Genomic DNA, 24,879 nt, shown 5'->3' on the forward strand with positions numbered 1-24,879 from the left:
CATTTGAAAGCATATTTGCCTTTACCACTTGCCTATTGTGGAATGATCAATAAAGAAACCTAGGGAGCTCAATTTTCAGATGTCAGAAGCCTTGACCCACTTAGGGGAGCCAGGGGATGGGTTGGAAGAGGGAAGGGTCATCCCTTGGGCTGAAGGCAAGAAACAGTGGTGGGAAGACCCTTATGTTCTGGACATAACAAGAACCCAGTGCCATTCTGGAGTTGAGTCCTAGGGGTCCACAAAGCTTGGAGGAAAGTGTTGGTTCCTCGAGGGACACAAAGCTCCCCTCTGCCCACCTTTTCTTAACTCAGTGCTCAGAATTGCTGGAATCCATGCAGGAGGCCATGCACCAGAATTCATACCAAGAAACATCAATAAGATTTGAAGGGTCTGAAGAGTCTGGAGCAGAAGCCTCGTATCTTCTGCGTGGACCTGTGACTGATTCAGTAGCTGGTTAAAGACAGAGAGATTCCAGGTCTCAGGCAAATATCAACCCACCACAGCTAAGAAAAATCCCCTAGCAGATTCAACCCTCTTCCCTGACAGATAGCAGCTGGCAACCAGTGACCCCAGAGAAAAGACAAATGGACCCAAAGCTCAGATTTTGTTTTGACACTGCTGTGGGTTCTGCCCTAAGGCTCTTACATAGCATGGCCCTTCACACACCTCTGTCGTATCTGTCATCAAAGGGCAGACAAAGCATCCACTCTGAGGCGCTGAAATCTCATCCCGGGGATCAGAAGCACTCCCCCACCACCACCACAATGTGTCGTGACTCCACCGAATGTGGAGAAGGGGGACAATGGGGCAGCCATCAGCACCTGACGCAGAAGCTCCGTGGACACCTTGAAGTTGCTGTGTTTGGGCCTGACCTGCCACACACTGGCATGTGGGCCGTTCCAACCAATCACTCTCCCTTCCTGAACCTCCATGTCTTTATCTGTCGAGCATGGTTGGCAGGGAGAGGGATCTCCAAGGAAGCCTGCAGCTTCAACATGTGACAGCTCCAGTTTGAGCCACACACAGCAAAGACAGAAGGCAAAGCCATCCTGTTCCCACCCCTGGTACTAAGGCCACCCTGGACTATTAGATGAGACAGAAACAAACGTCTACTGCATTTGAGCCCAAAGCTTCTGGATTCACTTGTTACGGAGTTCAGTCTACAGCAACTCAGACCCTGAAGCTGACCTGCGGATTCATTTTCAATGTCTTTAGGCCATGAGAAAAGGCTCCTCCTCCCTCCCCACGTGTTCCAGGAATTGCACAAAGTGTATGGTTCAGAAGGGTGAGGACACACTAGAAAAGTTACTGATTATCCACTTTGGTCACCTCGAATATAGTAAGAAATTCCCTTGGAGGTGGGAGGGTATATAGCTCAAGCGGTAGAGCGCTTGCTTAGCATGCATGAGGTCCTGGGTTCAATCCCCAGTATCCCCTCTAAAAATAAATAAACCTAGTTACCTCCCCCAACTAAAATAAAATAAAATAATAATAATAATAATAAATAAAACATACAGCTATTTAAAAAAAAGAAATTCTCTCACTGGTTTTTCTTTCTTTTACTTAAAATACTGAAAAAAGCCTAATGATTAAAGATTGGTTTTTAAATCCCTCTGAATTTCATTTCTTAAAATCCTCTCCTATTTTGGACTCTACAACAAAGCTACCCCCCAAAATCAACATGGGACCTTAGAACAACTATTTCTCATCTAATAATTCAGTAAAATCTCTCTTCCAGAACCCTCCAGAACTCTCTAGAACTGTACCATATGGAGAGACAAACTCTATAAATAGCTGAAGATTCGCCTACTCTTTTAAGCACCGGAAGTTTTTGACTGAAAGCATTTCTCAAATGTCTCTGTATGTCCCCATCTTATTTCTTTACTATAGTAACTTTTTTATTACAAAAAGTAGAAAATACAGATTAAAGAAAAGAATATTAAAAGAAAATTGAATCAAAATGAGAAGCAGAGCACATATGCCTACTCCCCTCCCACTCCCCTAAAATGATTCAAAAGATCAGATTAACTGGGCCTGATTCCAATAAACGGGGTGGTAAATCTTTGACTTATTGTTCACATTCCTCCATGTTTCTAAGTCAATCCCAGCCTGCTCTATGTCACAAAGTTTGATCCAAAGGAAAGATTAAGAATGGCAAACAAAGATCCCAGAGACCTAGATTCTGGTTCTTGACAGCCGTGGACTTTCTCTGTGACCTTGACCACGTCACTTTCTCAATCAGAAGATGAGGAGGTTGGACTGAATTATTCTTGTGCTTCCTATCAGCTCAGAATCAGTTAGGGTCCAGCAGGAAACAGAGAGAATATTCAGATTGGAAAATCTGAGAGACCAGTGTAATAAAAGGACGATTTCCAAAGGTTTGGGCTGGGAGGAGGAAAACCACCAGAGATAGCTCAGTCCTGAAGTAGGTACCACCCCAAGTCCTGAGGGGTAAGGGGAGGGAGTCACTGGGCCCTAGAGGCAGGGCTGCGTGGAGAGCGCCCCTGAGAGCAGGGATGCTACACCCACCTCCCTCCCTCCAGGAGAACCTTTCTCGTGGGCCAAACCCGACCAGAAGCCCTTGATGCGACTGAGACCAGAGACTGATACCACCCTCCCAGGGCACAGAGCAGGCCGGGGAAGAGTGGAGAGCAGGTGTGAAGTGGCAAGTGGTGGGGTGGCCCAGCACAGACTCGTTATGCTGGTGGTCGGACTGCTGTACTCCAGGCTCTGTGCCCCTGGGGGACTGAGATCTACTTTCCTTAACATACGGTCAACCATGTGCTCGGCTCCCACATCTGTGAATGTTTTGCTGTTAATTCTTGACGGACTAAGAAGCCTAACAGCCAGGTTCACTAGGAGGCAGTGTGCAGCGTACATGCAGAGGCAACGGAGGGCCGAGGCGCCTCCTCTGGTAAAATCAGAGCCCTGGAGCACGTGGACACTGCGGTTTTCCTTACGGCTACTCAGAGGCCCTTTTTGTTTGCTTCCTGGTCTGCTACTGAGCTCTGGATTTTAGCAAGTCCCTGAGCCACGGGGCACTGCACTGTGTGAGAGGGGAATACTGGCTTTTCCCGGCCCTGGTGCTCGCAGTCATACAAACATGCAGCTTCTGTGCACAGCTGCCAGCTGCCCTGAACAGAGATCAAACTGAGAGATTTGTTCCTGAAAAATACAATTTATTAAATTAAGCTGCTAGATATTTGTCAAACTTCATACCCTGTGATCAGGGTATGTGCCTTCTTTCCCAGAGACCAGGGAACTGTCATAAAATTGACCATGAACAGGGCACAATTAAAACAGTGAGAAATTTCAAAATGTAGAAATAATACTGGCCATGTTCTCTAAGCACAATGTAACAGAACCAGGAATAAGTCAGAGCAAGCAAAAAATCTACTCGGAAATTCAGAAAGTATTCAATCAAACTTTGATAACTATCCACCTAAAAAAGGAATAAACTTCAGAATTTTTAATATAATGATAATCAGAGATTAATACAGCAATCCTAGTGGATCCAGAAAAAAGTCTGCACTTTTTTTTAAAAGGTGTAAAATGAAAAAAAAAAGGAAAGAGAAGAAAAGGCATAGTCTTAAACACCTATCAATCAAGAAATAATAAAAATAAATAAATTAAGCATTCGAGAAGTTGGGGCAAAATAACAAAACAAATTTAAAGCAAGTGGGAGAAGAAATTTAATAAAGATATAGGTGTATATTAATGAGCTAGCTAAAGAATAGAATTAACAAATAAATTTAAAGTCTTAATAATAATATAGTTAAAACCCTTACAAGAAAAAATAGACAACATAAAAACACAAAATCAGCACCTAAAAGGGAGAAGTAACACAGACAGAGAAAATTAGAAAAAATTGTAAGAAAATGTTTGGTTCAGATCTATGTAATAAACTGGAAAATGTGAATAAATGATCTTGGAAATTTAAATCACCAAGATTGACTCAGAAGAGATAAACTAAATAAACCAGTGATAATGTAAAAATCCACCATGGCTAAGTGGGGTTTATCTAAGAAATACGAGAATGCCTAAATATTGGAAAATGTATTCCAGTTGTCTGACTGGCAAACCCAAAGAGATCAGTTAAATTTTAGAAACAAGAAGAATTCAGGACAGTAGCAGCTTACAAAATAAATATATAAGTAGTAATAGCTTTCTTATATATCAGCAATGTTCAGTTTTTTTTAAATAGGAAGGAAAAGATCATGTTTTCATTTGCAACCACAAAACATAAAATACCCACAAATAAACAAGAAATGTGCAAGACATGTACATACAAAGAAACATATAAAATTCTACCCGAAGATTTTAAAGGACAAAGAATTGGAGTGATGTACTGTTTTCTTGCATAAGAAGACAAAACATGGTAAATGTATTCATTCTTCTTAAATGCATAAATATTTTCAATGTCTTTCCAGTCAAAATCTCAGAGAGACTTTTCTGGAACTTGACAAAACAAGTAGTGAATTAATCTTGAAGAATAAATACAAAAGAATATTTAGGAACCCTGTGAAAAAGAAAAGTGAGGAGGGTGCTTCTCTATGGCCAGATTTCAAAATGGATGGTAAAGCAGTAAGAAACAAAATCACATGTCCCTGGTATAAGAACAGACAGAACAGTGGGACAAAAAGTACCATCTGGAAATAGTCCCAAGTATAGGCAAGAATTCTGTATGTGACAAAGATGTTACTTATCCGTGGTAGAGTTTGGATTATTCCATCAAGTAGCGTTAGGATAACTTACCAGCCATTTGGGAAAAATCAATCATAAGCCAGTTCCCAATCTCCTTCTTAAAAATAAACTCCAAATGAATTAAAATTATGAATGGAAAAAAATAAAATTATAAAAATGAAGAAGAAAAATATGGGCAAATATGTTTCAATCTTGAAGGAACTGGCACAAGGGGACAGGGGATCTAAAATTAGAAACCATAAAGAAAAAGAAAGAAGAAAAAAAGAAGAAAGAGAAAATCTCTTATGAGCCAGTAGGAAAATGAGCAAAGGAGAAAGTCCTAGAAAAAGAAAAAAAATGCTAATAAACATATCAAAAGACAAAAAGAAAGAAAAAATATCTTGTCTACGTCTAAATTTTAAAATTTCTTATAATCCATATAAAGATGTAAACAATGTGTAAATATAGATATATAGGACTGAACAAGCAACAAACTGTGGAAGTTATTTGCAACAAGTATTATAGTTGATGGTTAATATTCTTCAAATAAAGCACTATGGTAAATCTACATAGAAAACATAAACATGTCTAAAAATATTTATATTAACAAGAAATTCACAAAAGAAGGGATGTGAATAATTATAAACAGTTAATAATGTCTAACTTCACAAGCAATAAAAGAAAAAAGAAAACTAATACAAGAAAGGGGTACCATTTTTGTTCTTTCAAAAAAGGTAAATATTTGAGATTGATAATATCGATATCCAAGATTGACAAGTGGATAAAGAAACGGATGGTCTCATCCCTATGGACAGCTATGTAAAGAATAAAAGCTCTTTTTGGAAATCTATTAATAGTTACCAATGTTTCAAACACACATTCTTTTAACCTAGAAATGCCACCTTCAGGAATTTAGCCTAAGAGAGGGAAATGTATATACGAAGATATTAACTGCAACATTATTTCAAAAACCATCAATTGAAAACAATCTAAATGCCCAATCATAAGGAATCTGTTAATTAAATTTGTAGTAATATGAAAAGATGTCTCCGTACACTTTTAAGTAAAGAAAAAGTGAGAGAGAGATTATAAAATCGTGTATGTTACAGAGGCTCATTTTGATAAATACATTAGCAAAGAGTCAGGAACATAAATTGAAAAACAAAAAATTAATGGAGGAGTTATCTCTTTATTTTGTATACTGCCTTAATATTTTACAAAAAGCCTGCATTACACTTACAATCTGATGATATAATGTGGCTATTTTCATTGGCTAGAAAGAAGATGTGAACCCCTGACGTCTGCATGTGGGTCCGCTAGGCAAAGCTAACCAATGGAGCCCAAAGTTGGAGTAGTGAACCCCGACCAGCAATGCCTCCATTTCCAAAAATGCTCTGACTCCACATACTTAATTCTTCATTTTTTAAAGGGATGTGAAACCTATGTTTTTCTTTTGGAATATGTTGCCAAAAGACCAAAGGGTCTCTAAATGTTACACACACATCACACATACATCTTCCCACACTCAGACACACACACACAGCAGACACACATAACACACACACATATACCAGAGATCCTCTCTTCTCAGGGCCTAAAGGCAGGTCAGACTCACACAACCGCATCTCAACAAATGCCCAAGCTAAGCTCCAGTCCAAAGTTCAACAAAAATTCCCCATGAAGACTTCACAGGATTTTGGACTGGGTGAGGGTCTTGTCATTAGCTAGCCATTTCTAAATGCAGAGATCAAATCCACCGAAACACTCCTTAATCCTCCTTCTTGTTACCTCTCTTCTGCCAAGACCTCAGCCCAGAGAGCCGGAAAGTGGGAGCTCTGGGATGAGCTCTGGGTGAGTGAGTAGTCAGGACACCCCATCACAGCTCCTCCCTATAAGACCCTTCGGGCATGTTGCTTCCATTCTCCCCCTCAGTTTCTCCATCTGTGGAATGGGGTAATTAACCCTTGTCCAGAAGCCTTATTGAGAGGATGGAATGAAACAAGGCAAAGCCCAGATGCACTTGTGATGCTCCTGTGGACATCTCCTCCACCTCTGGGAAAGAGTCGGTCCCAGGCCTGGTAGACAGCACATGTGATGGCTCGATGAGCCCACCTCTGCCAGCTATGACAAGGCATGCCTCCCTGCTCCCTGGAACCCTCTCCCCAGCCCAAGCTGGAGCCAGCCTGGTAAATGATATCTCCTTATCCAACTCCCTTGAGTGCTTTGCAAGGACCCTAAACTCTGGCTGGGGACCAGGGGGATGACCAGAAGGCCCACGTACAGGCTATGCTCAGGTTTCTCCCTACAGAGACTGGAGAGAAAGCAGTATGTACACAGCTCAGATGGATGTACTCAAAATGCCTGGGCTGCTGTCACCTCCTCTCTCTGATGCAGATACTTTGAGCCAAGCTCAACTTTCCAGCATGGCCCTGACCCACCTGTTCCCACCAGGAACTCCAAAACCACCAAGAGGGTGACATCAGCCTCCCCAGTGAGGGAGGAGGTTGAGAGGGGACTGTCTTCACCCAAGCTTCAGATCAGTGATTCTCAGCCTTGGCTGTGCGTTGGAATCACATGGGGAGCTTTAAAAGCACTGATGCCCACATCCTACCCTCAGATGTTCTGATTTAACCAGCCTGGGGTTCAGCCCGAGCACAGAGATTTTAAAAATCCTTCTAAGTGCACCAGGGTTAAGGCCCACTGAAGTGGATTCAGTTCTTTTCCCAATTTACATCTGTTGCCAGAACCTCTTCCCCAGAGTCAGGGGAAGATGGTTTTCCTTCTGTCACACTAAGGGCCCTATAGAGACGGAACCCTTAGGCTGGTCTAAGCTCCAAGAGGCAGGGGCTGTGTTTTGTTTATCACTATGTCCCCAGTGGACTGGCCGAAGTCCTGGCACAGACTAGTGGCTCAACGAACACTGGTGGGATGAGGTGTATGTGATTGAATGAGTGAACTAACTAATGAACCCCATCCCTCCCACCTCCAGAGTGCCCTAAATCCTCCAAAGTGTGGTCTGCAGACCAGCAGTGTCACTTCATCTGAGAGCTTGTTAAAAATGCACATTCTCCATCTTGGGCTCAGCACCAGAATGAGAACCTGCATTTTAACACAGTCCCAGGCTATTCACAAGCAATGACTGCATCACTGATTCTGCTATATGTTAGCGGTTCTCCAACTTTGTGGCACATTAAAATCACCCATGAAAGTGTAACCTGCCCGTGGTCTTCTGTGTCCCCAGGTAATTGTTAAATGTCCCCAGATGATTCCAATGTGCAGTCCAGGTTCCCAATTCCTGTACCATAAGTCTCTCTGTCACAGCGGCCTCCAAGCAGGCCCAGTCTTGGCTCTGGCCCACTTGAGAGATCCTTCCCCCACTTACGATAAAAGCCAAGCCCCCTGCAACCCAAGGACCAGCCACTCAGCTCTACATAGCCAGTGGGGACAGACTACCCATTTCAAACCCCACCTCTGCCACTTTCCAGCTGAGTGACTTTGAACAAGTCACTCAACCCTTCCATGCCTCAGTTTCCCCCTTTGGTATAATGGAGCTGATGGGGGTGGAGGGTGGACACTACTCCACAGTTATGTAAGGATTAAATGACTTAGTTGATCAGAAGCATTTAGAATAGTGCCCCTTCCCAGAAGTTTTCTTGGCCTCTGTATCAGGCTTCCTAATAGAATAGTTTAGAAGAGAGCCTGGATTGAGAACCCCACTTCTGAAAACTCTGCTTCGATAAAGAGGGCAAAAGAGAATTAGAGGACCTCTTTCGGGAAAATCCAGACTAAATGAAGAGGTGTAGCCGTCTCCCTTCTTTGCTTTCATTATCCGTGAAGAAAAAGCCTCACCAGGTCCTTAGAGAGTTCCCGTGCCCAGAGCGTGGGAACTGAGAGGGAAGAGTAAGGTTAACACGGGCAGTCCCTCCCTCGGAATGGTCCCCACCTAAAAAAAGGCAGGCCTGCTCCATGGTGCCCAGGATCCAGGCAGCTCCGACTCCTCCACAGCCGGGTGTCTCTCTCTGGATTTCCCTGGGCCTACCCAGGGCCACCTGATTCCCAGGCCCTTCCCTTGCTCCAGACCGGGGGCGGGGGAGGCGGGGGGATTGTGTCCACAGGTTCTGTGCTGAAAAATGGTGTCCTTCCTCCTTTCCTCCCTCTGGATGGCTGCGCGGCCGCCCATCCCCGCCGCAAACAGGCCAGGACGGGCTGGGCGCCGCTCCGGGCCCGAGCGCGGCCGTTGCCCTCTGCGGCAGACGGCGGTGCGCGCTCCCCGCTCCAGCGCCCCAGCTCGCCCGGCGGCCCGCGCGCCCTCCCGGTGCAGCAGGCGGGCGCTGTGACGTTCTCGGATAAATGCCGTGTAACTGTGTAGGCGAATGGGAGCTAAAAATAAGAACGGAAAATCTATCATTAAGGTATCATTGCGCCAGCGCAGCTATTTGAAGGCTCCCATGGTCCCCGGCGCCTGCGTTTGAAGCCCGCCTTCAGGCTTGGGGGGGGGGGCGGTATTTGCAGAAAACTCCCAGCCGCGGCTCGCCAGTCAGACCTCAGGGCGCAGGGGGTGGCGCCCGTAATTATGGCAACACTTTAAAATAAAATAAAATAAAATAAAATAAAATAAAATAAAATAAAATAAAATAAAATAAAATAAAATAAAATAAACGCTCCCCCCATCTCCGCCTGTATTGTCCTCAGGTCGCTGGGGAAGCCACCAGAAGTGAGGCTGGATGCTAAAATGAATGTGACCCAGCCGATTACGCAAATATTAGGGCTGAAAGCTCTTTCAGATCTATTTAGCCATCTACCTTCTTCCATCTAACTCGGATTAGAAAAATAAAGTACGTGGAGGAAGCCTTTGGAGGAGAAAATGACAAATGGGACTTAACCCAGGTCTACAGTGCGCCGCGGCGGGGCGCAAAGACGCAAACTCTAGGGATGGAGAGCCTCCGGGGTTCCACTGGGTTAAACGAAAATTGATCTGATTTGCTTTTTAACGCCCAAAAGGGAGAAGGGGAGATCATGGGAGGTAGGTCAGGATTTGTGTTTGTGCGTGTGCGTGAGTGTCCTGGGAGGGGGAGGAGGCGCCAAGGTGCAGCCTGCGCGCGGCTCTGCGCCTCGGCGGGCTGCGTGCGTGTGTCCCTGTCCGCGCTGCTGAAACGGGCTCTTCGAGGGATCGGCGTCACATGACTCCGCCTGCCCCTCGCCAGCGCGCAGCTCGCCAGCCCCACAGTTTGCCCGGCGCCGGGGGAGGGTCGGGCCGCATCTCCCGGGCCCGGAGGCTCTGCGGAGCGGAGAATTGGTTCTGGCGGGGCATGATACATCTGGATTCCAGAAGCCGCGGCTCGGCGCCAGATCCCGGAGTGTAGAGATTTGAGGGGGAGGCGAGAGCGAGAAGGAGCGAGAGAGCGAACGAGCGCCAGAGAGAGGTAGCGCGCAGCGCGCACGGACAGGGGCTGCCGGGTGCCGCGCGGAGATGTAAGCGCGTGGAGTCTAGCTGGCCTCGGAGCACCATGCAGAAGGGGATCCGGCTGAACGATGGCCACGTCGCGTCCCTGGGACTACTGGCGCGCAAGGACGGCACGCGCAAAGGCTACCTGAGCAAGCGGAGTTCGGACAACACAAAATGGCAAACCAAGTGGTTCGCGCTGCTGCAGAACCTGCTCTTCTACTTCGAGAGCGACTCGAGCTCGCGGCCCTCGGGGCTCTACCTGCTGGAGGGCTGCGTCTGCGACCGCGCGCCCTCCCCCAAGCCTACGCTCTCGGCCAAGGAGCCGCTGGAGAAACAGGTGAGGCCAGCGCCGCGTCTGACCCCTCAGCGTACGGGCCGCGGCCCCCGGGGCTCAGGGCCTTCCGCCGGCCGGAGGCGCCCGAACTTTAGTCCCTCCACTCTCGGCGCTCTCGGCGAGAGGGGAGGGTTGGCCCATGCGGGCGGCGACCCCGCGGTGGCCAGAGGGGGCAGGCACTGCGGGCAGGGAGCGGCTGTGGGCTGCGGCCGCCCTTCACCCGGCGAGCTCGGCGGGAGGCGGGCACGGAGGGGCCGAGACGCCGAGATGCGGAGGGAGCTGAGGCGCCGAGAGACCCGGCTTCGGCGGTCCAGACAGAAACAATGAATGTAGACTCACATCCCCCCAGAAATGGTGCTCCCCACCTACGCTCCCACCCCTCAGCCCCGGAGAGCCCCGGACCCGGGAGGTGGAATTCCTGGCGCTTAGTGAAGGGCGAGACGGCGGCGTCGGAGCGCCGCGGGCCCCTGCCTTACCGCGTCCGGGAGCGAAGAGGCGCCTGCGCTAGCTCTGCCAAGTTGGGGGCTTGCGAGGCCACAGGGGTCGCTTCTGTGCTGTCGACCGGTGGTGAACTACCAGCCGACCCCGAGCCCGAGCAACGAGCCGAGGGGTTCTAAGGACCTTCTGACGAGCCGGGATCAGGGCCAAGGCCGCTGCGGAGGCCGCGGGACAAGTGGGCGCTTCACTCCCCCGCCCCCTGCGCCTCCGCCACCGCCGCAGTCGCGGCTGTAGCGCTGCCCCAAGCGTTTCCGGAGCTGCCAGGCTAAAGGGCCAGGCCCGGATCTCCCGGGGAGCCTGGGTGGGGTGGGGGTGCGCCTTTGGCGTGGAGGGAGGGAGTAGCACCTGCGGCCGCTGAGTGGGAGCACCAGACAGCGAGAGAGCAATTTTTAAGCTTGATGCACTTTCCAAAGGCATCTAGTCCGTCCCCTTGCCTCTGGGAAGGTAATCAAAGACAGTGGATGCTGAAATGTAACCGCTGGGAGGGACCTGCGATCTATGGTGACCCAACCAGCTGGTCTTACAGCTTAGATGAGGACACTGAGGCCAAGAGAGAGAAATTTACTTGCCCAATATCATGCCAGGAGTTGAGGCCGCCTTAAGATTCTGAGAAGATAAGTGAGGTCTTAAAAGCCATTGGATTGCATGCAGACTGGTGGTGATTGAATTGGCTGACATAAAAGCATCCTTGAAGTCCCTCCTCCTAACGGTCAAGACAGAGATCTGAGCTTAGTCCCCTCAGCACGTCTCTTCCTTTCCTGCCTTCAGCCCATTGGTATCAGGAGATGATTTCTGGGGCCTGGGAAATGTGGGCAGAAATAATTGACGGTGGGTCTCTAGGGATGACAAACCACATGGTAGGTCGAGGCTCCCAGATGGCAAAGTAGAGCAAAGAGCAGGCAGCTCCTTAAGCTAAAGGCACAGATGCAGTCTGGGGGACTCACCTGGGAGAGCCAGACATGGGCTGGTCCAGAGACACTCTCTCAGCCCTGGATAAGCTGCCCTTTGCCAGCCTTCCAGAAAAGCACCAATCCTTGCAGACCAAAGCCCACCTGTACTACCAGTGGCCCACAGCCCCAGCTGGAGCCCATCCTTGGCCCCTTACACCAGAGCACAGAGCTGAGCTCCTGGGCAGGCAGGGAGGGAGGGCTGGAGGAAGATGGTGTATCCTATGTTAATTCCATGTTTCATGTCCTGAAGACTGACTGTGCACCAGTCTGGTCCCTGTGCTGTGTCATAGGCCTAAGAAGCTGAACGTTACAGTCCCCGGCTCCAAGGGAAGATTAACACAGATAAATATGGCACCTCACACTGTGAAGATGCTCTAACAGCAGGATACAAAGGGTGCTCTGGGAGCCCAGGCACCAAGTGCCAGGCCCATCCCAACATGATGTGCTTTCCTCTGGCTGCTGCTGCAGTGATCTGACTGCATCTGGTGCACCCTCGAGGTCCTGGAACCCTGGCCTGGGACCCAAGGCCTCCTGAAGTCAGACAGGCACAGCCATGCTCCCATGCCCACCAGCAGTTGCAAGCACCCCACGTACATTGGCTTGGGCTCTGCTCGCTCAGTCCTGACCTCTTCTCTGACCGTGCAGCCCATACACCAAAGGCCCAAAGGCCTGGACTTAGAATTTGGATTCAGCTTCCCTGGAGGTTGACCGTTGGTGTTTCTTGCACTGCTCTGCCATGGAGTCCCCCTGTTCCCAGCCCCAGCATCTCAATGGGGGACTTGACCAAACCAACCCCAGCACTCGCCTCACCCCTTGATGAGGAGAGGTCACAGTGTAGACCCCAGGCTCTTCCTAAATCCTGTAGAACAGAAGGGATACAGACAGATCCCTCCAGCCAGACCCTCAGCTCTGGTGTGGGCAGGGGCTCCAGAAGCTGGGGGGTGGAGGGGTCCCTGTAGTATCTGTTGTCCACCCAGTCGATGCCTTTCTCTGGAGACAAGACAAAGTCCCTGTCCTGGTCCTCATTCACAGGACACATTTCTGGTTGGCCTGCTGGATACATATTAACAATGGCCCTGAGGCCGTGAGTATGCCTGGTTTATAGATGAGGAAACCGTCTCATCAGCACCAGCCAGCAAGGCAGAGGCGGAACCAGTCTCTGGTCTCTGCTCTTTGTCTGCAGCTGCGCTGTCTTCACCACAAAGCCTGCCCTCCTGTTGCTGTAGTACATTCAGCCTCTCGGCCAATCAGAATGTAGGGGACCTGATTGTAGGGGAATAAGCTCACTCTAAAAGCAACATCCCTCGGACACAGAGCCCTGGCACGCTGTCGGCATACCCCTGGTGCCAGTGACTCAGACCGCTGAGCTTGCCCCATGGTTCCAGACCAGGCCCAGCCTGGCAGACATGGGGCCCCAGGGTTCACTGTGTGGGGTGCCCATCTCCCCACCCCAGCCTCCAAATATTTCTAGTGTTGAAATAAGGTTGAAGAGGCTCGGGCATTACACCTAAATTGGGACAAGGAAGTACCAGGTCACTGTCCCCTCGGCTTGGTGACAGTGGGACTAAGGTCGGGAGCAGACTGTACATACACAAGCCTGCACTAAAATCTCACTGCCGCTTGCTCATGCAGTAAACATATTGGCTGTCAGTGCCAGGCCTGTGCTAAGTCCTGTGGATACAGAGAAAAATAAAACTTAGTCCTTGTCTTCAAAGTGCTCACAGTGGAGTGGGGAGCTCTCCTTAGATCCACTCCCACTGTAATCACCATGTGCCCGGTTCAGGAGCTCAGGGTCAGGCTTGATGTACTGAACGCACTAACACGATCCCACCTCACCCCACTCCCGGTCCCCCTCGGCTCAGCAAGCCTCCAGAGTGAGCTCCAAAAGAGCAAACCAGATCCTGTACTAAGCCACTGAAAGTATCAGTGGCTCCCAGTGCCTTCAGGGAAAAATACAAATTCTCAAGCATGACCTGGAGGACCCAGCAGACTCCAGCCACTGTCTTTCCGGCTAATCCTGCCCCACCTTCCCATTCGCCTCCTTCCTCACCCTGCACCCTATACCCACCTCAAAGTCTCTGCAGCAGCCGCTCCTGTGCCTGGAATGACCCCCCACCCCACCCCTAGCCTTTCATAACCAACTTCTCCTCCTCCTGCTGGTCTTAGCCTAAAAGTTCTCCTTGACACCCGCCGCCTCACTGTGGGACATAGAGTAGCCCCAGGTACCCCATCGCAGCACTCTCTCCTTCATCCACGTTGCTTATCACAGGCTGAAATTACTTGATGTATTTGGCTGGTGGTTTGTGAAGGGTCTCCCTCCCCCTAGAACGTACACACTGGGAGAGCAGGAGGCCAACAGAGGCAGGAGATCAGTCAGGGTGCTGTTGTCACTAATAGTCTGGTGATAGATGTGGCAGCCCTGAAAAGATGAAGGAACGAGGTCTTTACTGTAGAGACTTTATCAAGAGATACTCAGGTGGAGGACGAGCAGGACCTGCTGTCTAATTGGACGGAGTGAAACCTGCATCCACGCATCTGCCTTAATCCTGGGTGTATGCAATCCCAGCAGCTAAGAGAGGAAAGCTGGGGGAGGGGCGGGCGTGGGGGCCGTGGCCAACGGTGAGCCCCCTCTTGAGGAGGTCAGGTCTGAGATGCCTGAGGTAGAAGGGGCGCTGGCCTCTCCCCAGGCATGCTGAGGGTGCTGCTCACATAGGCGAATGAAGCCCCAGAGGCAAGTGGGGGTGAGTGTGGAAGGGGACAGGCTGATTGAAAGGGCGAGTTCAGAGGCCCTGCAGGTGGCCGCCTTGTGGCCCAGAGCCCTGCAGTGAAATGACTCAGCCTCCAGGGGCCCAGCAGGCCTAGGACAGTGCCAGCAGGCAGAGCCTCACGCGGTCCCTCTGGGACTTCCCTGCGTTAGGCGCGTCTGCACCCTGGCTTGGCTTGTCAGCCTTTGCTTTCTCTTCCCCAAGTGCAGCCAGAGGGGTGCAGGTAAACTTGCTGGCGTGGCCACACTCGGATCTGTTTCCCGACACTGCCAAGCAGGTATTGACTCTCTCCTGTCAGAAGAGGGAGGACAGCACCGGGGGATGGGGGCAGTTCTCCAGGGCACAAGTGTGGTTTGAACCTTCTCACACCCGCAAACTGTGGACAAGTCATGAAGGTCCCCTCGTCTGCGGTTTTCCTGCCACTCTGAGAAGCCCCAGGGCATCTGTGGGGGCCCTTTGGTGGCCACCACTGGGGGCTACCCCCCTACACACATCAATCAGAGCAGTCTCACTGTTAACTGCTTGATAGATCAGAGTTCCATGTACAATTTTGTCTTTATTAACGCTTTAAAAATTTGACCACCAAAAGTCACGGCTAAAAGCCCTTCAGCCCTGCCATGCTACAAATGCAGATTTAGGTGTATATAATCTTATAGCAGAATGCTTCAAAACCCTGGACCAAAAATACTGAATAACAGTGAATACCACGTATCAAGCACTTAACTATGTCCCAGACTGCATGTTTTACATAAAATACCTTCCTTAATCATCCCAACAGCCCTGTGAGGTTATCACTGGCAATCCATTTTTGAGATGACAAAACTGAGGCTCAGAGATAGTAAGTAACTTGTTCAAGGATACAGAGAACGTACACGGCAAGGCCAGCACTTGAGCCCCAGCGTGCCTAACTCCAAAACCTGAGCTCTCCAACCACAAGCACAGCATAAAGACTTGCGCTGGGGGACTGTTTGGACTTACCATCCTCTGCCAAGATAAATGGTAGAAAAAGAGAGAGAATTAACAGCAAGCAAAAGTATGCCACTGTCTCTCTGGTGACTTGTGTGAAGCAGCTTTTGTGTCTGCTTGGGTGGGAACCTTGTACCTCAAATCCCAGGAGTCTAAAGGAAACTCACCAAGGCAGGCATCCACACCCCACCGTCCAGTTTCCCTGGAATCTGTGGGCGCCCGGAGCCAGTGCCCGTGTGCATGCAGCCAAGAACAGGACTCAGCCCCCTGATGTTTATGCAGGAGCGTTGGTGACGCGTGCACTTGAGAGGGGCCCAGAACACTGCCAACGCCCAAACACCTCTGTGAGGGCGACTGTCGTGCAGGGAGCAGCTGGGAGCCTTGGACACCCCCGCTGGCCCGCCCTCTGCTCAGAGAGGAGCTCGCAGCCCCGCAAACACATAGACTCCCAGCTCATTCACTGAGGAGGTACTCCCCCTCTGGCAGGGAGGCGGCATTAGGGAAAAGCCGCGAGTTTCAAGCCACACAAACTGGCTTTGGATCCTGGCTCTGCTCCCTCCTAGCTTGGGAAGGTCTTCAGCCTCTCTGAGCTTCCGTTTCCCCGACTGTGAGATGGAGACCACCACGTAGCCCTCCTTGCACCCTGTCTGAGTGCTGTGCTGTGTGCTGTTTGTAAAGCCCCAGCGCGGCACGGCAGGTCTGACCAATGTATTGTAGCTGTTATGGCTTCACCCTATGACAAGGCTCTTCTTTGATGAAGCAGTGACCCAGATCACCTGGGTCTCTGGCAAGTTTGAAGCAAGTCAACACGGAGCCCTGACTCTGGATATAAAGATAGGATGGAAAATCTTAAAGAACCCGTGAGTTTCTGAAAACATCTGAGCAGGCATGCCCCTAAAAGAGGAAAAAAGGCCGCGGGGGCTTCCTTCATGCCTGGTTCCACACCATCACCCAGCCCTGTCGATTTTACCTCCTAAGCCTCGCTCTCCACCTGTGTCCCTCTGTTCCCCCACTGCTCTGGTCCAGGCCACCGTCATCTCTCATCTGGACTTAGGTGGGAGCCTCGTCAGCGGTGTACTGGTCAGGGTGGGCAGCATCATGCTGCAGTGACACCCAGCCCCCAGATCTCCATTCACACAATGAATGTTGATTTCACGCTCATGCTTTATGTCCCTTGCGGTTGGCAGGAGGCAGTGCTCATTGTGATCCCTCGGGGACCCAGCCTGATAGAGATTTGTCCTGACACCTCCCTCCACAGCCACCTCAGCCGAGGGGAGGAGCTCTCCCTGGCTCTTAAAGCTTTCCCCTACGTGACCCCACTCTGGCCACAGTTCAGCGTGACGAGGCAAGTCACATGGCTTCAGTTGCAAGTCAACAGGGAAGTGCAGACTCACCATGTGCCTGAAAGCAGGGCTCCAGAAATGCTGGGAGAACAGCACTAATGCCATCCACTGTCTCCCTGCATCTGCTGTGTACCCCCTTCCATGCGCCTCTCTGCAGCCAGACCGCTTTCCAAAATGCACACCTGATCATCACACACGCGCACACACACACACACACAGTAGCTAAGGAGAAAGGCAAAGGACCGTCATGATGGGTTAATGACAGGAGGCAGAGACCATGCTGAGCAAGCCGTGCTCACACTTAGAGGAGCGTCTTCCCCCAGCCTGCGGGCATCAGGGAGGCTCCACTAAAAAGGGACAAGTAGGACGGGAGATGTAGGGTGCAGGGGAGGCAGGGCTGGCTCCTGAAGCCTGTGTGCACATTACAGAGCACAGTGGGGAGCCAGCACAGGGCTCTACGCCAGAGAGGGGCTGCTGTGATCTCTGTGGCAGAAGATCACCGCAGGGGGAGAAGAGACAGGAGGAAGACTCACGTGGAGGCAGGAGACCAGGTCAGAGGAGGCTGTAGAACTGAGCAGGAACAAAGGCCTGAATTCGAGGAGTGCCGAGAGCACGGAAGGTCCCCCCCCCCCCCGACTCCCATCCCAGCCTGTGCTAGTGCTGTACCACAAAAACCATCCCTAGCTCACGCATGCCCAGCACTGCCCCCTACAGCCTCTGCGGCTTCCCACCCCCTGGGCTCGGAGGGCGGTGGCAGGGAGTGTCACATTCTCATCCCCTGAAAGCTCCAAGTGCTGTCTCCATACGTTCTCATGCAGCCACCACTCAGACAGAGCACCTTTTCAGCCGATAGATTACAAAATCCTCCTCATGCTTAGCATTTCATGTAACCACCAAAGTAAGCCTGCACTTGCTGTGGTTCTGCATAAGGGAGATGTAATCCTCATTTGGTAGATGAGGCTCAGGTAGACAGAGCTCATCTCTCAACAAATACCTGAGTGTCTGTTTTGTGCTGGGCCCTGAGTTCTCTCTGCTAATAAATGTCAGGCCTCCTAGTTCTAGGTTGCTAAGGTCAGTGGACATCTAGGCCAATAGACAAATCCAGCAGTTTACACTTAAAGACCAGATTTTACTAATCCAGCAGGCTAATGCAGCTTCTTTCTCCAGAAAAAAAGAGAGAATTATTTTCAAAAAGAGACTTCCTAGTTGAATTTTGATTTGTTCTTCAAATTGGAAAATCCAACTCAGACCTTAAAATAAAATTAATTTTAGAAGAGTGAATGAATAAATGAATTTTTAGCAACCTTAGCCGGTATTCCAAAACTCCATCTAGAAATTCAGGCAAACCTAATGTAGATTGACTCTTCCTCTGTCAGGCTGTCTGCGTGAAGTGTAACCAATTTTGTTTAAATGCCTTTTAGGCTCTCAGCCAAACTCAAGAAGTCAGTGAAATAGTTTGGAAGAACCTAGTCAGTCATGCGGCATTCCCAGCGTGCCCACTCACCTCGCCCGGAGGCCACTGCCGCCCTCTACCCTCTTTCTCTCTCAATGGGCCTTCCCCGCCCTCTGGCCACACTGGTTGTCACCTGGGCTCCCCTCCGCTCTAATCAGATCAACAGGCTGGTGGGGGCTGATGTTCCAGAAGGAGAGCCCATACCATGTGGGCACAGATGAGGAGAGGAGGCAAGTAATTACATCTGAGAGCTTCCTGGTAGCCTGGACAAAAAGGGAAACAAGTTATGGGACACCCATTGCCTCCTGAAAGACATGGTGCAGTCCATCAGGCAGGAGCACTTGTGTCCCAGAGGTTTGCATGAGGGGGACCAGTGGGGAAGTGATGATAACTTCGAGGGCACAATCACTGCAGAAACAGAGGCCCACCCCATCAGCGGCTCCCATTGGCTCTCAGGGCAGGCTAAGCTTGCTCAGGGAACATCGCTCTTCAAGAGGCTGCAACGCTGGGGTCCCAAAAAGAAGTGCCCTGGAGACCAGACAGTACAGGGTACAGCTTGAAGAACCTGGAGAGTGGATGGTCAGTCAGGCACTCTCAGATAGCCCCCACCTTTTATTTTAAAACTTTAAAATTGGTAATATATTCCCATGGTTCAACATTCAAAAGTTGCAAAGAAGTGTACAGTGCCAGTGCTTCTTCCCGCTGCTGACCCCCACAACCCAGTTCTCCTCCCCGTCACCTGGGGTCCTTTTCTACCTCTCACCACTGAGATCCCAGGGAGGCCACTCTGCTCTCTGGCTCTTGCAGGAGAGGTCGTGTTCTGCCCAGGCCAGGCCACCCCGGGAGTGTGTTCTGACCTCTCTCACCACTTCTGTAGCACAGTGCAGCTCATCAGTGCTGCTCCCTCCCCCCCCCCAGCTGGACCACCTCGTGCCTGGCACACAGAGGGGCTTCAGTAGGTACAGCGTGGCCCCAGTGGCCCTGCTTAACAGAAGTGTTGGCCTCTCTTAGCCCTGCTGGTGTTCCCACACCAATCCAGAAAGGACCGACCCACCCTGCCCACCTCGCCCTCTTGGAGGAGGCAATGAGCAGAGGCCCAGGCAGGACGGTGGGTCTGGATTCTGGTCAAGCAGGATGAATCAGAGGGCACAAGACCAAGGGCAGGGAGACCAGAGTGGGCAGTTTAATGGCCTGAGTGGGAGATAATGAAGCCTGGAAGCAGGCACGACAGTGAGGACAGGGGATGGCACAGACTCCAGAGCTATCCAGAGCGAAGAACTTGGCAACCAGTTGAACATCAGGAATGAAAAAGAAGTAGGAGCCGAAGGTGATGCAAAGAATGGCCCGAATTGCTGATTTGTAATAATCCTTTGATCTTAGCACAGCTATGGCTCTTCAGTTTCTGAGCCTCTCCCATGGCTCTTGTGGGCGTGTACATGCATAGGGGTTGGTTTGTCTTTTATTTACTTATTTATTTATTTGAAGGGGCTGAGCCTCTTCTTATCAATCCAGTGTGACTTCACCTTACCTTGATTATAGCTGTAATGACCCTATTTTCAAATAGTCTTATTCACAGATTCTGACAGACATGAGTTTTAGAGGGACCCTATTTGTGCACACACCTGTGAATGCACGTGCATGTGTGTGTGTGTGTCCTAGTAAATGGTCACTGATAGGTTGATTAGACCCATCACTTGGCCTTTGCAAATGATTCCGTTGGTTTAAATAAAAACCGTTGTTGAGCACTTTAATGAACCAGGAGCTTTCATAACATTATCTACTTTAAACAACCCTGTGAGGTGGATAATATCCTCTCCTTTTTGTGAAAGAGAAAACATCCCCAAAGAAGTGAAGAGACATGTTGAAGACACTAAGGTTAAATAATAAATGTAAACCCAGATCTTGTGACTCCAAAGCCTGGTGTGTGCCACAACCCCAGGTCCCAAAGCCCTCAGACCTCTGGTTTTATGGAATGTTGGTAGATGTAACAAAAAATGAAAACAAAAGCGTTCTGTGGCAGGATAGGCTCTGGAAGAGGCTCCTTCACTGCAGGACTGCTCAGTGCCTTCGTGGCGTGGGTAGGCCCCCCACTCTCCCTGAAGGGACATAGTTCTTGTTCATGACAAGCCAGTGCCCACACCCTTCCAGCCAGCTCACCCGCCCAGGCCTGAGAAGCAAACTCATTGCCACCTGCTTTGTGGCTTTTGCTATTAATCAATTAATTAATAAGCCGGGCTCCTGGGCCGTGGTGACGAATGTATTCATTCACCCGTTCAGCAAATGAAGGCAACTCAGTGCCCAGTCTGGGGCACAGCGCCAGGCTCTGGGGATATTCTGGTCAGGAGTCATTTGTTTGAAAGGAACAGGAGCCCGTTCAAAGCAGCTTACACAAAGAGAAGGACCCTTGGAATAATTACAGTGGTAATTAATGGACCCCAAGGAGAAAACATGTGTCTGAGTCTCCACGGCCTGGACCAGGAACCATCGCTCTCTGCCCTCCCCTCGCCCGTCCCCACTCTAGTTACGTGGTCTCTCAACTCCTCTCTCTCAGACACTCCTGCTTCCTTGTCTTTTTACTTACACTTAGAGCTCAACACACACAGCTCACTAATCTGGCCTCTCTGTGTCACTGCTTCAAATAATTGGGAACTCCTGGGTGGGTGACTCTGTGGCTGCTCCCGGCAGTGGCTCCAGGACCGTGGTCTCTAGGAGAACATCGGGGGGTGGGCGTGGGGAGAAGTGCTTCCACTGCAGACTTGCTCCCTTTCAGGGTCCCCAGCACTGGGTGGACACTGGAACCAGCTGGGGGACTTGAAAACTACCAGCACCCAAAGCCTGTCCTCCCCCTGTTCCCCGGCTCCCACATTCTGCTTTAATTGGTCTGAGGAGGGGCTCGAGCATCTGTGTTTTTTTGAGTTCCCAGGTATCTGTAATGTGTGGCCCAGACTGGGTCTCCCTGCTGTACCAGGAAAGACAAGCAAAAAGTCATTACAAGTTGATGATGACTTTGATGGGGAAGGATAGGGGACCAGGGGGACATGCGCCACTCATCTGACAGTCCAGAAAGAGCAGGAAAGAGATACGCTGAGACCCGATGGTAAGGAGTGCCCGTGCCTTTCGGGAAGCCCAGCACTGCCAGCATCCGTGTTTGTCCTTGATTGACAGGAGGGGGACAGTGTCTGGGTTGTAGTGGGGACTGAAAAACATGGGTTTGAATTCATGAATGAGAAATCATTCAGGTAGAGGGTTCGAGGGCGAGAGAACTGTATTTTTCAGGATTGAGACCCCTTGTGTGTGGTTGGCCAGGGCACGTGTTAGTGTCGTGCACATTGGCCAGGGGGAGCTGCAGGGGCTGCCCGGAGGCCCTTGGCTCTGGGCAGCACAGCCAGACCCTGACCCGGCCGTTGGGACTTGCATCTCTCCATGTTTTGTAGGGTGACCAACCGTCCCAGTTTGCTCAGGACTGTCTTGGTTTTAGCACTGAAAGTCCCGTGTCCGGGGAAACTCCTCAGTTCTGGGCGAAATGGGATGGTTGGTCACCGTGCCTGTCAGTGGTTTCCCGATGCTCCACGTTCGGTGGAGGTGTCGCAGCCCAGTTGGGACAGGCAGGAGGGGAAGGGAAAGGCTAAGCGGGCAGGGCTCCAAACCCACCTCCCTAACTTCTAGAGGCTCGGGCCAGCTTTAGCTGTCCTAAGTGGTACAAGTTTGCGATGATACAGGCACTGGGGATTTCAGAAGCAAAGGCTCATCTCTGAGGCAGAAGGGGAACTAGTTCCAGCCCCAGACAGGCATGGGGCAGCCAGGGCAGCCAGTGGTCAGGTCATACGGGAGGGAGGGAGGGCTTCTTGGGGCCAGGCATGAGCTGGAGCCCAGGATCTCAGCCCTGGTGAAGCCCCAGTTCACCTCCAGCCCAGGTGAAGCCACAGATGTGCTTCTAGAACATTTCCTCCAGCCAAGACAAGAACCCAGACGCGATGCTGGTCTTGGCACAACCCCAGGTGTGATACCTGAATCCCTTCCTAGGAGCTTTGTGGTCACAGACGTAATTTCTGGATCAATCCCTCTTAACCCACTGAGGCCCTAGGTGTAGGTCTAGAGCAGTGAGTGGTTCCCCACCTGGACTGCACATTAGTGTCACCAAGGGATGCACAGGCCTCATCCAGACTAGTTACACCAGAGCCCAATGTACAGCCACGGTCAAGACCCACTGGCAGAGATACCCGGCAGCCCGGGTGAAGCCCCAGGTTCTGCCCTGAACCTCGTAAGGCCCCTGGAGTAGTTCTGGGTCGTTATAGTGGTCTGGCTTTGATGCTCAGTGTGTTTCTGGATCCACCTTGGGACTCCCGGGGAAGCCTCAAGTCAAGGTATCCACCTGTTGCTTCAGGTCTAGGGAAGCTCCAGGTCTCTCCTGGGTCTCTCCCACGTGGAGTCCCGGGCCCAGCCCAGCCTTGGTGAGGCTCCAGGAGTAGTTCACCAAGTCTGGCTTCTCTCACAAAGTCAGGGAAGGTCAACTGGTGGTTTCTGCTTTTGTTGCCTTTCTGGATCTGTTCCAGCAACTCCAGTTGGGCCTGTCAGGATTCAGTATTGAAACATGGATTCCTGGAGGAGACCCCAGGTTTGTTTCCAAATTCATCCTACATCCTTGATCACATTTAGTGTGAGTCCTGATCCCATCAGTGCCCCGAGGAGGCCATGGATGTAGCTCTATATGGATGGGAGAGTTCTAGGGTGTCCCCAGGGCTGATTCCAGACCAGTGTTGCTGTTCTGCAGAAGATCCATATCACAGTGTTGTGGCAGATGTGGCTCAGGTCCTGTCCCATGGTCATGCTGAGCCCTGCATACTGTTCTGTGTGAGTCCTCCAGACTCTGAGAAGCTTAGATGTAGTTCTGGTTGGTTGGGCATCTTTCCGGGCATGCCCAAGGTGTGGTCCTGGTCTCATCGCAGCGACCCAATAGGAGGCGATGAGAAGTCCCTCTTCTGTCTCCTGTTCCCCCTAAATCCTTGCCTTCCCTCACTTTCAAAATCCCTGGGCATTCATAACCTTTGCTATTTTCACACCATCCCCAAAACTCCTTTTCTCCTGATCTTCCTGCTGCAGCAGAACCTGCTTGCCTGGAGAAGTTTGCCCAACCCCTCCACACTGGCCAGGAAGCAGGATAAAGGTGGCAAATAGGCTGACACAGAGAAAATGGTATCACCCAGTGTCCACCCCCAGGGCTCTGCTTTTGGGGATGAGCTTATATTGGTGATGAAAAACTTCGCAGCCTCAGAGCCCCACTAACAAAGCGCCTTCCCCACTCAGGCTTGTGCCTGGGAGAGATGCAGCCACACCTGGCAGTGTGGCCAACGCGAGGCAAGTGCTCAGGAGGGTCGGTGCCGTATTACCATTGATATTAACAAGAGCAGGAGAATGAGGACCACAGATTCCTGGGCGCCTTATGGAGACATCAGAGATTTGCGGAGGATGTAACATTCGTGTGTCTGTTCATTCTTTCCTCCTTCAGCCATTTGTTGGTACTCATTTGGTACCAGGCTCTACATGGGCTCTGGGTTCCCCAAATGAAGCCATCCCAGCACTGGCCTTGAGCAGTCCAAGGCCCACAGGTCATCCAGGCCTGGGAGGCTCCATGGAAGGAGAGGCCTTGGGGAGAAGGCAATCCTCTGAGGGAGGGAGGGATGCCCACAAACCGTCCCCTCCCCCAGCCTGAGCCAGCCTGAGATCCAGCGTGTTGTGTCCCCTGGGGCGCAGTCCCACACCAGGCTCTCTGACCACTGCAAGGCTGCACACCTGAACCTGACAGAGAAGAGGGCCAGGCCAGAGCCACACCCAGAGCCTCCGGAGGGTTGAGGTTGGGGGTGGACTGGAAACCACCCAAGGCCTATCCAGAACTCCAGGGAAGGTCTCAGAACACACACTCTCTCTCTCACTCATGCTGTCTGTCTTCCTGCCCCCTTTCTGGCCTTCCCTCCTCCCTCTCAACAGATAGGTAGGTAGACAGACAGACAGACAGATGGATAATGTATATGACTATGTAAATAGAGATAGAGAGATAGCATGGAACTCAAAGAAGTTAGGGCTCAGCTTATCTAACTAACTGCCCATTTCACAGATGGGGAGACTGAGGACCACAAGGAGGATGAGATTTACTTGCCCCAAGTCATACTCTGGGTCAACTGATAACTGGCACCAGATCAGACCCCATCTCCAGGGATCCCTCCAAGGAAGCCACTTGCCCCCACTCAACTCTGGGCGCTCACTTGTCCATCACTGTGACGAGAACAATGGGGGATGGTGGTCGAGCCCTGGACTAATCTGAGCCGCTGTCCACCTGGACTCCACTCCTGGCTCGGCCCATGGACCGGCCACCTCACACCTCCAACCTCAGCCCCCGCTGTGAAGTGGTCGTGTCGCCTACCTCTCAGGTGGCTAGGCTCCCAC

General features: G+C 50.9%; 1 protein-coding gene and 1 long non-coding RNA gene across 6 annotated transcripts in view; one reads left to right on the forward strand and one right to left on the reverse strand.

The window, feature by feature from the left end:
• LOC141575211 (uncharacterized) overlaps nt 1-11,293 on the reverse strand; it is a 51,064-nt gene extending 39,771 nt beyond the window's left edge. Inside the window, exon 1 of the long non-coding RNA XR_012502609.1 lies at nt 10,940-11,293. This is a non-coding gene — a long non-coding RNA (uncharacterized LOC141575211). The remainder of the gene's footprint in view (nt 1-10,939) is intronic.
• The window catches only part of RASGRF1 (Ras protein specific guanine nucleotide releasing factor 1), a 95,022-nt gene continuing 79,852 nt past the window's right edge, over nt 9,710-24,879 (forward strand). For 3 of the 5 annotated variants that reach the window (XR_012502605.1, XR_012502607.1, XM_074353943.1), the window contains exon 1: nt 9,710-10,466. Coding sequence is in view for 2 of the 5 variants with exons in the window: in XM_074353943.1 (XP_074210044.1) it covers nt 10,191-10,466 (276 nt within the window). In the remaining 3 variants the exon portion in view is untranslated. The remainder of the gene's footprint in view (nt 10,467-24,879) is intronic. The other 2 variants (XR_012502606.1, XM_010955176.3) reach the window with 2 other exon arrangements.

The sequence above is a fragment of the Camelus bactrianus genome, chromosome 27, assembly GCF_048773025.1.
Source record: "Camelus bactrianus isolate YW-2024 breed Bactrian camel chromosome 27, ASM4877302v1, whole genome shotgun sequence".
Lineage (NCBI taxonomy): Eukaryota > Metazoa > Chordata > Mammalia > Artiodactyla > Camelidae > Camelus > Camelus bactrianus.